At 36.3% G+C, this 12750-nt stretch overlaps 1 protein-coding gene across 1 annotated transcript in view; it reads left to right on the forward strand.

Annotated features, from left to right (window-relative positions):
• Positions 1 to 376: 376 nt before the first annotated feature.
• Positions 377 to 12750, forward strand: part of LOC124787828 (putative aminopeptidase W07G4.4) — an 83306-nt gene continuing 70932 nt past the window's right edge. The window contains 4 exon segments of the mRNA XM_047254763.1: positions 377 to 761; positions 9596 to 9731; positions 9925 to 10070; positions 12511 to 12613. Coding sequence (XP_047110719.1) covers positions 748 to 761; positions 9596 to 9731; positions 9925 to 10070; positions 12511 to 12613 — 399 coding nt within the window. The 5' untranslated portion in view covers positions 377 to 747.

The following is a 12750-nucleotide window of genomic DNA, read 5'->3' on the forward strand; positions in this document are numbered from 1 at the left end:
GATAAGCCTAAAAACCAAAAATATATACCTGTATACACTATCTGCATGTCTGAATTGGATTATGAGGGAATCTGTAATGTTAAACTAGACCGCTAAGATCCTATTGGTGATTTTTATCTTATGTAGGGAGAAAGACGCGGAGCTTTTTATAACATTACACGTTTTACAGCAATGTATTGTGCCCGACAGCTGATTTTCTCTGCTCTCTTCGCTAAACCGGCAACTGCTCAATTTGTTAAGTTAACTTCTAGATACTTTTCGAAATGCACGACAATATTCTGTCATACGAAAAGGTACGTATTGAGACCATATAGTACTGAAGCAAACTAACGAGCTGAAAGCCACAGAACATTTTGCTTGTGGCTAGAATAGTGCACGTAAACTCATTTACAACCACTGTAAATGTCATCGGTTTGGAACATCTTTTCAGATTTCTGACGCATAAAAATTTAACCCACTGAAGTATAGGATTTCACCTCTCATAACAATATATAGTACAGTTTCTTGACTTTTCCGTTAGGCCGTTTACTGTTCCCGCTATATCATTCATTTGCATGTGATTTATCCACACATCGTTGAAATTCCAAGCCACAGCCAGTATAGACGCTCTGGTGTTTACTGTCAGCAATGTGCTGTGTTTACTGATTTACATTATCGCACAACAGATAACTTTGACGTGGAAGTAGGCTCGTGACTTGAGTGATAGCACATTAACAGAGCGTCGAAAGCAGTCGACACGAAAGAAAGATGCAGCCGGCCAAGTAAGTGTTATAGCTTTAACATAGAGCGGCTTATGGTTGGAATATGACTGCGTGTTACCGTGCACACTTTTTTCGTATGTATTTTCCCACCTTCCTTATTCCAAGGAAAATATCACTTGCAAGGAAAAGTGCAGTGATTAGCCTCTGTGACAGCGACTCTGTGATGCATAGCGTTGGATTTTGATTTTATATAGATCAGTTAATATGAAAAATTTACATTTTATGGACTGCACGAAACTAGAGAAACCCCAGATGTTATAATACATAGCGAATTATAGACGCACTTGATGTTCTGTGTGGCAATATTACACTAAAAGACATTCAATTTATACGGACAGTAATGCTTATAAAGGAATTAGTTAATTTTCCCCAATTCTATCCATCATTCATTCTTATTGCCATTGATGTTTTTTCACAAATGACTAGTCTTAGTTTTAACACAGAAACAAAACTGTAAACACCAGTTCTCAAATTTACTACTGTTACTCTGTGAATATATAAAGTTTAATAAACTGTGAGATTAACATGCCATTAATGAGTTAATTAGCAAGAAAATAGATAATGCAGAAAGTCTTTTTAGTTGTGTGGCAAATGTGTCTGTTTCTCGTAAAAGCAGATATCACTTGAGATGAATTGAAGTTAAAATCCCAAGAAGATATGTTGATGCACAACTACTATCTTCTCTTCAATGTACATTAACTGGGCTTTAATCGGTACTAAAGTGACTTGATCATGTAGTCGGAAGTTGTTGCAGGGGGTAGAACTATAGGTTGGACTTTTGTGATGTACTGCAGGCCCATTCTTGAAGCAACGAAAGGACGTCAAGTTTGAGAATCTGGTACAAACCACAGCATAGTTTGAAATTGTTAGCACTGTGGAACACAGAGAGGATGATTTGGTAGCTAAAGCTCTAAATTTAGTAGGAAAGCAGAGTAAAGTGTAGTACGAACAACTGATATGCTTGCTATATGTATATCATCACACTATATTACTGGTATTTGTTGTTGTAGTCTTCAGTCCAAAGAGAGGTTTGATGCAGCTCCCCATGCTACTCTATCCTGGACAAGCCTCTTCATCTCTGAATAACAGCTGCAACCCCTATCCTTCAGAATCTGCTTACTGCATTCATATATTGGTCTCCCTCTACAATTTTTACCACCCAAACTTCCTTCCATTACTAAATTGGTGATCCCTTGATGTTTCAGAATGTGGGACTAGTGCAGCAGGGGATACAACCCGTCGGCTTTGGACAATGACGTCACAAGTGGCCAATCGAGAAGCGATTCTTCTTAGTGTTGTAGCTCCCTTCAGTGGCTGATAAGTGTTTTTTGACTTTTTAAAAAAAAATCTCACGAGATAGAATAAACAGATCCACTTTATTAAGCAATCAGTAAAAAAACTAAACTGAAACATAACAGCAAAAGCGAAAATGGTAAACTGCTCTCTGGCGGCTTGTGACGTCCTTGTCCAAAGCCGACGGGTTGTATCCCCTGCTGCACTAGACCCCAGAATGTGTCCTATAGACTGATCCCTTCTTTTAGTCAATTTATGTCACGAATTTCTTTTTTCTCCAGTTCTGTTCAGTACCTCCTCATTAGTTACTTGATCTAGCCATCTAATCTTAAGTAGTCTTCTATTTAGTTATTTATTTAGTGCCTGTATTGTCACATTTATGATACTGGACTTGTAAAAGTACAGAACAGTACAGTATAAAATATTACATGTACAATCTTATCATTAGTATCAACACATCTTTTTAACTAAACATTATTCTGCTTATGTGCATACCAATAGAAGAAAAGCTTGTGAAACCCCTTGGTTGATTTTACTAAAACTATTAAATACCAGTACTTTAGTTAACTAGGCATAGTAACATACAGCAGAAAAGCTAGGTGCATAATTACAAACATACATACATACGCACATGGATGAAAGAAGTCTGGTTTTATCTAGGTATGGTTGATAACTATGAATTTTTTGCTTAGAGAGTTATGAAGTAGACCTACAGATTTGAGCAAAATTCCAGGTATTCGTTAATGCTGTAGTAGCTGTTGTTTATTAGTAGACTTTTTAGTTCTTTTTTGAATGGCTATGCACTGTACAGAATTTTTGGTTTGTAAACAGCACTGTCCTGATATATTGATTTTCTGTACACATCCCTATGAATGTTGTCCCTGTTCTTGTTTGATAATGGTGGATCTCACGATTCAAAACTGAAACTTGATGGTTTTTAATGAAGCATATGCTTTCAAATATAAATATAGAAGGTAAAGTCATGATTTTTAATTCCGTAAAGATACCTCTAAGTGGTGCTCTGTAAGCAGCATCACTTATTAATCTTAAAGCTTTCTTTCCTAGCCTAAGACTGCTTTGCAAAAGAGGTATTTCCCCAGAACACTATTCCATACTTCAGTAGACTATGCATGTACGCATAATAAGCACTTAACACTGCTTCGGTATTGCAGCAATCTTTAAGCACTCTTAATATGTAACAGTACTTGCTTAATTTTTTGTTAAGCATTTCTATACGTTTTTCCCATCTCAGGTGGTCATCCACCCATAATCCTAAAAGCTTATATTATCTTCTTGTCTAAACTGTTTGTTGTCCGTTTTTCATTTCCATACACGCCTACACTCCAAATACCTCCAGAAATGACTTCCCAAAACTTAAGTCTGTATTTGATGTCAACAAATTTATATTTTTCAGAAATGCTTCTCTTGCAATTGCCTGTCTACATTTTATATACTATTTATTTATAGTTTGATTATATTGGAATAGTGTAGGCTCTACACTCCTGGCACTCTTGGAAGTAAATGGGTCCATAATTTTTTGATTGATTTATTTATTCATCCATAGAGCAATATACATTGTATGGATGTCGTCAAATGTTTGTACAATATTTCTTATTAATATAAACATTCCTCTTACAGTATTTTACTTAGTTCTACTTTTCTAATTATATCACAAAATTTGTACATAGTGCAATGTTTATGAAGCTTGAGTTACAATCTATAATTATTTTAAATATTCATTTACAGTCTAGTAGCTCTTATTTAGTAAGTATTTTTTCAAGCTTTGCTAAAGGTGTGGGGATCATTTGCATCTTTTATTTCTTGTGGCAGTCTGTTGTACAATTTTATTCCATAGTTGTTTTTGTTCTACATCTACATGGTTACTCTGCAATTCACACTTAAGTGCCTGACAGAGGGTTCATCAAACCAATTTCATACTACTTCTCTACCATTCCACTCTCAAATGGCACGTGGGAAAAAGGAACACCTAAATCTTTCCATTCAAGCTCTGATTTCTCTTATTTTATTATGATGATCATTTGTCCCTACATAGGTGGGTGCCAACAAAATATTTTCGTATTTGTAAGAGAAAGTTGGTGATTGAAATTTCGTAAATAGATCTCGCCGCAAAGAAAACCGCCTCTGTTTCAGTGACATATCATATCAGTGACACTCTCACCCTTATTGTGCGACAACACGAAACGAGCTGCCCTTCTTTGCACTTTTTCGATGTCCTCCGTCAATCCTACCTGGTAAGGATCCCAATATTCCAGCAGAGGACGGACAAGTGTTATGTAGGCTGTCTCTTTAGTGGGTTTGTCACATCTTCTAAGTGTTTTGCCAACAAAGGACAGTCTTTGTTTTGCCTTTTCCACAATATTGTCTATGTGGTCTTTCCAATTTAAGTTGTTCGTAATTGTAATTCCTAGGTATTTAGTCAAATTGACAGCCCTTAGATTTGTGCGATTGATCATATACCCAAAATTTATCGGATTTCTTTTAGTACCCATGCGGATGACCTCACACTTTTCTGCGTTTAGTGCCATTTGCTACATTTTGCACCATACAGAAATTCTCTCTAGATCATTTTGTAATCAGAATTGATTGTCTGATGATTTTACTAGACAGTAAATTAACAGTGTCATCTGCAAACAATCTAAGGGGGCTGCTCAGATTATCACCTAGATCATTTATGTAAATCAGGAACAGCAGAGGGCCTTTGACACTACCTTTCTGTTCTACTCTGTTGTTGTGGGCTTCAGTCAGGAGACTGGTTTTATGTAGCTTTCCATGCTACTCTATCCAGTGCAAGCCTCTTCGTCTCCGAATAACTATTGCAACCTACATTCTTCTGAATCTGCTTAGTGTATTCATCTCTTGGTCTCCCTATATGATTTTTACCCTCCACGCTTCCCTCCAATACTACATTGGTGATTCCTTGACGCCTCAGAACATGTCCTACCGACCGATCCCTTCTTCTAGTCAAGTTGTGCCACAAATTCCTCTTCTCCCCAATTGTATTCAGTACCTCATTAGTTATGTCTATTCTCTTCTCATCTAGACTAGTTATTGTCCAAAGTTTCACTTCCATACATGGCTACACTCCATATAAATACTTTCAGAAAAGAATCTGTACTCAATGTTAAAAAATTTCTCCTCTTCAGAAACGCTTTCCTTGCCATAGCCAGTCTACATTTTATGTCCTCCCTACTTCGACAGTCATCAATTTTTTGCTTCCCAAATAGCAAAACTCATTTTGTCTCATTGGCTAATTTAATTCCCTCAGTATCACCTGATTTAACTTGAGTATGTTCCTTTATCTTCATTTTGCTTTTGTTGATGTTCATCTTGTATCCTTCTTTCAAGACACTGTCCATTCCATTCAGTTACTCTTCCAGGTCCTTTGTTGTCTATGACAGAATTACAATGTCGTCTGTAAACCTCAAAGTTTTTGTTTCTTATCCATGGATTTTAATTCCTGTTCCAAATTTTTCTTTTGTTTCCTTTTCTGCTTGCTCAATATACAGATTAAATAACATTGGTGATAGGCTACAACCCTGACTCACTCCTTTCTCAACCACTGCTTCTCTTTCCTGCCCCTCGACTCGTATAACTGCCATCTGGTTTCTGTACAAATTATAAATAGCCTTTCAATCCCTGTATTTTACCCCTGCCCCCTTCAGAATTTGAAAGAGAGTGTTCCACTCAACATTGTCGAAAGCTTTCTCTAGGTCTACAAATGCTAGAAAATTTGGTTTGCCTTCCCTTAATCTATCTTCTAAGATAAGTCGTAGGGTATTGCCTTGTGTATTCCAATATTTCTATGGAATCCAAACTGATCTTCCCCGAGGTCAGGTTCTACCAGTTTTTCCATTCATCTGCAAAGAATTCGTGATAATATTTTGCAACTGTGACTTATTAAATCGATAGTTAGGTAATTTTCACACCTGTCAGCACTTGCTTTCTTTGGGATTGGTATTATTATATTCCTTTTGAAGTCTGAGGGTATTTTGCCTGTCTCATACATCTTGTTCACCAGATGGAAGAGTTTTGTCACGGCTGGCTCTCCCAACTCTATCAGTAGTTCAAATGGAATGTTGACTACTGCTGGGACCTTGTTTCGACTTAGGTCTTTCAGTACTCTGTCAGATTCATCATTCAGTATCATATCTCCTAGTTCATCTTGATCTATGTCCTCTTCCATTTCCATAACATTGTCCTCAAGTACATCACCCTCGTATAGACACTATATACTCTTTCCACATTTCTGCTTTCCCTTCTTTGCTTGAGACTTGATATTCATACAGGTGTCTGTATGTTCCCAGCACTTACTCCCCAAATCATTATCCCGTAACTGAGGATTGAATGCATATTTTCAAAGTAGGCTACTTTGAGGCATGAAATGCTGCACACAGGTGCAAGGATTTGCGGGGTGTAACATGTTGAGGGTAGCTTCTCTGCCAAAATTCTCACATGTTTTGTCCAGTCAAACAAAATAAAATTAAAATATTGGGTATTTGGATTTAAAATATGAATACCAAGATTTTGTTTTGCATCTGTTTGTCACAGACGTTGTTGCACTTGGGATTGCAACTTCCATCAAAATTGTTAGGACTATGCCAGAGAACTGTATTCAGCCCAGTCCAAGATATAGGTGGTACTGCAAGTCCGAAAACTTAAGTCTAGACATCTCCATTCTAATGAAATGCTCTTCATATTTGAGTTGAGCATTAGGTTTGTTTACCTTACATATAGCTGCCCCCCCCCCCCCCCCCCCCCACTGAATAGACTTACTTCCAACAAAAAGCAAGTCACACAGCTAATTGCTTAGCCTAAAGCATTCAAAGTAAACAAAGCAACATCTGTCCAGTCCTGGTTATTATCATTTTTAATAAGGCTTTTTTTATGGCAAATTCTTCCAATAAAGAGAGCTGCAGAGTGAATATAAGCTTAATGTACAAATTTTAAGTCACCACCTTAAAAGAACACACTGATCACTTTGGAGCGCTGTAGAAGGTGTACAACTTGTGCGAAACTGCTGCGAGACCCCTTTGCTGACATAAGTGACTGGGACTGATAACCCAGAAATTTAGTGCCTTTACTCCCAAACCAACCAACATACATAAGCGGTAAAACATGGTGTCCCACAAGGTTCCATTTTGAGTACTGTGTTTCTGATATACACACACACATGACCTTTCAGTTGCAGTTTCAGAAGGTGCCTTTTTTGTTACAAGGGTAGGAACAAAAAATAGTATCCTCACCCTCAGATGGTTCAATGCAAATGGGTTATCATTGAATTTTGTCAAAACTCAGTACATATAGTACAGTACTGCCCACAGAATTCCACAAAGTTTAAAATTAAGGTTTTCACAGTCGGTGAAACGCAAGAAGCGAACAGTGTCAACTTTTTTTACTGCAGATAAATCACAACCTCAATTGGGAAAACCCACTGTCTAGAATTAATGAAGTGTCTTGGTTCATCTATGTTTGCTGTAGGGTCTAACCATGATTGTTACAGGCAATTCAAAAATAAAGAAACTAGTTTATTCTGCTTAATTCCATTCACTAATGAGGTATGGAATCATCTTTTTGGGAAATTCAAGATAACAAGGGTAATATTTTCAGAAAACAGAAGCATGTTATATTTTATATTAATTCACGAACTTTCTGCAAAGACCTCTTCAAAAAACTGAGTGTTTTGATAACTGCTTCACAACATATATATTCACTAATGTCCTTTCTGATTAAAAATACTTTTTCTTCACAAAAAATAGTGAAAATCACGAATTTTACTTTTAGACCAAAAAACCTGTACAAAGGTCTCATGAGGTTGGTTTATTTATTTATTTACTTATTTATTCATCCATAGACCATTTGGTACAGTAGTATCAGGCATGTCGGAAACATTTACAAACAGGATAGGATAAAGTGATGACAGGGCAGAAAATCAGCCTGATCTAATCAAAGAAACCATACCAGGAATCACCTTTTCAACAAGGAAAACCATGGGAAACCCAAGTCAGGATGGCCGAATGGGGAACACACAGCAGTCCTCTTGAATGTGAGTCTAGTAAGTCAAGACTGGAGAAGCCACCTCACTCAGTACATGATTGGAAGGGGAATAACAAAAGTTATCTCTACATTTTGAGTGCAACATGCAGACTAACTAAATAAATGCAAAGAACTTTTGAAAATAAAACACTATTGGAAAAAAAGGGTGAACAGATTAGATGACACTGCATAAAAGTACAAAATGCACAAATTAATTAATGATGGAGGTAAAACATGAAACTTTGATTTAAAATGTACCTCAGAAAATAAAACTCAAGAGCACATTGTACAGCACTGCTAAAAGTTATGAAGCATGAGCACATGAAAACTTACTGACACTGGAACCATTACGAGTGTCCAGTGCACAAACTTGTAATCTGCCCAGCTGCCCAGCATTAAAGTTTGATATTAGGTCCGCCACAGTGCACAGCCTGTCCTGTTTTATCAGTCTGCCCAGTCTATGATCTCAGACAGCTGTAATGAGAGGTGACTGCCCTACCCAACAACATCTGGACATGGTTTCATCATGTATTGAAGACACTCACCACAGCACTCCTTGAACACTTGACAAGTCACACAGTTTCTGAAATGCTCTTTCCAGGCCTCCATAATCTGCTTTTGGCCAAACTCAGATAGATTGTGTGCCTTCCCCATTCTACAGACGAACAGCTCTCTGATACTACATGTACCACGCTTGTGTCCGACTAGCAGTCATTCCTTGCCAGGTGACACTGCTATCGCCTGGATGGGTTTATATCAATAGTAGGTTGGTGGTCATCGTGTTGTGGTTGATCAGTGTTTAAGTATTAATGCAGTTAAACAAAATTAATTTGAATATAATTTTTTGAGAGACTTGAATATCCTGAGCATTAAGAGAAAATTCTACATAACTTCATATATAATAACCTGATTACAGTATGGAGAGGAAGCTTTTAGTATAACACTAGATTGATGCATAGTGGACCCTGCGTATAGAGGTTTGTTTTCTCTCATTTAAGCATGTTTGTATAGAACCACAGAGAGTAGTGCCACACGAGATGAAACAATTTGTGCCAAAAAGGTGGAGTTCTGGGTTGACTGGCTGTACCCAAGATAGTAATCTAGATTCCCATCGTTTTTTATAATCTTCCAGTTTATAAAAAGAAGCAACACACATACATATGCATAAAATCTTGGATGCTTCAATGACTGCTGTTGAGGATGAAACTGAAAATTTGTTTTGTAGACCAGACATCTTGGCTTAATTATGTGGCCCACAGGAAATATTTTATGGTAGCTCTCATGAGATATTATAAATATTTTATGAAAAAGGTTCTGCTTGTACCACCATTGAATCATGCTTCAGGTAAAAATATTATTTATTTCTGCACGTGTTAAGAATGTGAGATCACTCATTTTATTGCTATCAGTGCTAAAGAGAATTGTTGTTCTATGCAGTTCTCATTTATGTTCATTTGCAATTCTTATTTATGTTCATTTTTTTCCAGTTTACCATACACTGTGAAAGCAGAAGAATCACTAACTGTGCTGAACTATGACGGTATTGTTTATGTGTCAGGTGCCAAATGTGGTAGTGAAAAACACCCAGACAGTTTAAGAACATCCTTGCAAAGGCTTGCCAAGGTAAAATATTATGAATTTTGCAATTAAGAGATATTATGAAAGCACACACTTCACTACTTGATAAACAGATCAGTTTTATATTTTTAATCTTATAAATTAGTGTATTGTGCTCTTTCTGACATGGAATTTTTACTGTGAGTGCACCTGGGAGGATATTTTTATGTCTAATAATTCATTTGTCTGTTTGGGGCAGATTGATGCTGCTGCAGAAACAAAAGTTTCTGTTCTAGAGGTGGAACTGCCAGCAGCTCGCCTTGTATATTCCCCTGTTGGACCACTTAATGCTGACTACGATGATGTTAGGAGCTATGAGGATGCTGCAGAAAAAGGCATAAAGAGGTTATGTTTGTATAAGGTTACTTTCAAGTAATCAAATGATCCATAACTGTGAAAAATAGAGAGAACAGATATACTAAAAAATGAACTAATTCAGTGTTAACAAAGCTATGAAAACAAAAATATCCACTTTTCAGATTCAGCTTCATCTGTGTCGTTTAGTTTAATTTCTGTGTTTCTTAAAATAATAATTATGATAATAATAATAATAATATATTATTATTATTATTATTATTATTATTATTATTATTATTATTATTGCATTAGGGTATTTTTATTTTAGAATAAGAACTGCAAATCCGCTGATAGTATATTGACATTTAAATATGAATAAGAAGTCAATAATAACTAGTCGTATAATGTGACTTTCCTTATTTTAGTTAGCTTTTTTTCCTTCCAGGTGCTACATTTTGCTTCAGGTATCTAATTGTCATGAGAAGTGCCTTTTCTCTTCGGCCCTTGCCTCCCTAGTTCCCAATTGCCGGAAGTCTGAAGAATTTGAACTGCTTGTATTTTTTAGTTGTAGCAATTGGTAAAGTTTTCCCCTCCTATCCTACAAAGTACTGTATGTTGTTGTATACAGTATAAGTATTATGCAAAACATGTTGGGTGTGTATCATTCTTGATACTACTTAACAAAGCATGAAATCTTAATTCAATGTATCTGTGAAACATGAAGGGGTAGGAGATGGACCTTATTTCGTATGCATGACAGTTCACTTCACAGCATTCTTTGTGGAGCAGATCTTGCTACCAACACAGTGGGCTACCTGACAGGTAGTCAGTAAAGTGGCAGAGATCCATGAGCCAATGAACCATTTTCTTTTATAAATTACATAGCTAGTGTAAAAAAAAAAAAAAAAAAATCGTAGAAAATTTAATTTGCTACTTCTTGGTCTATATACAGTAGACTTCATACAAGGTGTCATAGGTGGAAAAATGTAGGCTGCATTGTGACAGCAAACACAAGTTATTTGTGATTATAAGGAAACATCAAGTATAACTGTGAAAAACACAAATCAGTCAAATATAGTAATTGTAGTTATTTCATGTTTTTTATGGTACAAGCTTAGTATGTTTGATCTTGGTGCATTTAGTGCAACTCATCTTTGGTCACTTTTTTGTCTGTATGTCTGTTCAGTACATATCTTTGTAATTGATTTTAAATTAACTTGCCGATGAGCTAGAGACTTGGAATTTTAAATGTAGTTCAGAACTGGGTGACAGTGCAATATTAACTCACACTCTTGCCAGTGTGTTCGGTTGGGCAGCAGTGAAAAAGATGGGTAATGCATGACTTCTCAGCTGCTCTGCAGGACTGGCATGTTGTGTGGTTAATATCGGAGAGCATCCCAGGCTTGTTGTCAAATCTCTGAAGTGACCACTCCAAAAACAAATTCACAGGAACCAGATGTTGATGGCTTCAGTTATGCAAGTATAGATGTATCTGACTATCCACACATGGAGTGCATAGGGGCCTGAAGATGGCATTAATGAGATCCGAAACTGGTCATCTAAATAAAATAACTTCAGAAAACGTACAGCTTTTTTTGGCAGTTTTTCTATGGTAAACATTCTTAAATCAGACTAAAAAGTACAAAATAATTTCTCCTACCACCATACAGATTTGTAGCCTCATAGAGAAAGAGACCTGGAAATTGGTACCTTTGAATTTTTAATTGCTGTGGCAGTACTTGCAAGATTTATAATGGAAAACATGGGGCACATGCAATAGATAATAGTTAAGAGGTGAACTATTCATGTATCAGTTATGCATTGCATGCACCCAGTGTTTTTCATTATAAATCTTACAAGTCATACCTGTTTATTAAAAATTTGCAAGTGCAAATTATCAGGACTATCTGTATTGGGTTAGGAATCTGTATGGGTCTAGGAGAAATTATTTTGTACTTCGTAGTCAAATTTAAGAAAATGTTGTATTAAAAATTTATTTTGATTAATTAATTATATTTTTTAATTCTCATTGCACAAGAGCAGGGTAAGGTGTTGTAGGATTTTGCTCTTTGCAGCCAAGTATCCCAGCAGGCTGTGAGTGTGGTGGAGAGGATCCCAATTGTGAATGTAATGTTGGTAACAGTCATATGAACCCTGAAAATTAAAGAAATTTCTGAAGGACAAGAATGCCATTAATGATAGACATTGTAAAATATAACTGTTACCTGTGATGCTGCGGATATGGCTCTCAGAGCATTTGAATTACAAATAGTACTCGTTCAGTAGAAAAAATTATGTTGATGTGAAACTGCTCCTGTTCAGTACCATAAAGTCAACATTATAGATTTCATTCTGAATTTCTGTAGCTTCTGTCAGATGTGCCTGCAGTTTTATTTTTCTTTTACAGATTGCAGCATATTGTTGGGCAAAAGGGCAGCTAATTTATAAATGATACTATTTAATTCACAGATCTTTTGTATTTATACAGAGCCCTGGAAGCTGGAGTAAAGGAACCTCTGCTTCTCCTACCTCAGGCAGAAAAATCGGTACAACTTGTTACATTGCTTGGGGCACTGAAAGCGTTATATGTGGTAAGTTAATGCTAAATTGAATCAGAGTTTAATAGTGTTAAGTAAACCTCTTACATGGCTGATGAAATGGTCTTTGTTGCAATTGTTACTTTTCATTACTGACAGGAATTCTTTATAGTTGCAAAAAATGTAAATGT

This window comes from Schistocerca piceifrons, chromosome 3 (assembly GCF_021461385.2).
Source record: "Schistocerca piceifrons isolate TAMUIC-IGC-003096 chromosome 3, iqSchPice1.1, whole genome shotgun sequence".
Taxonomy (NCBI): domain Eukaryota; kingdom Metazoa; phylum Arthropoda; class Insecta; order Orthoptera; family Acrididae; genus Schistocerca; species Schistocerca piceifrons.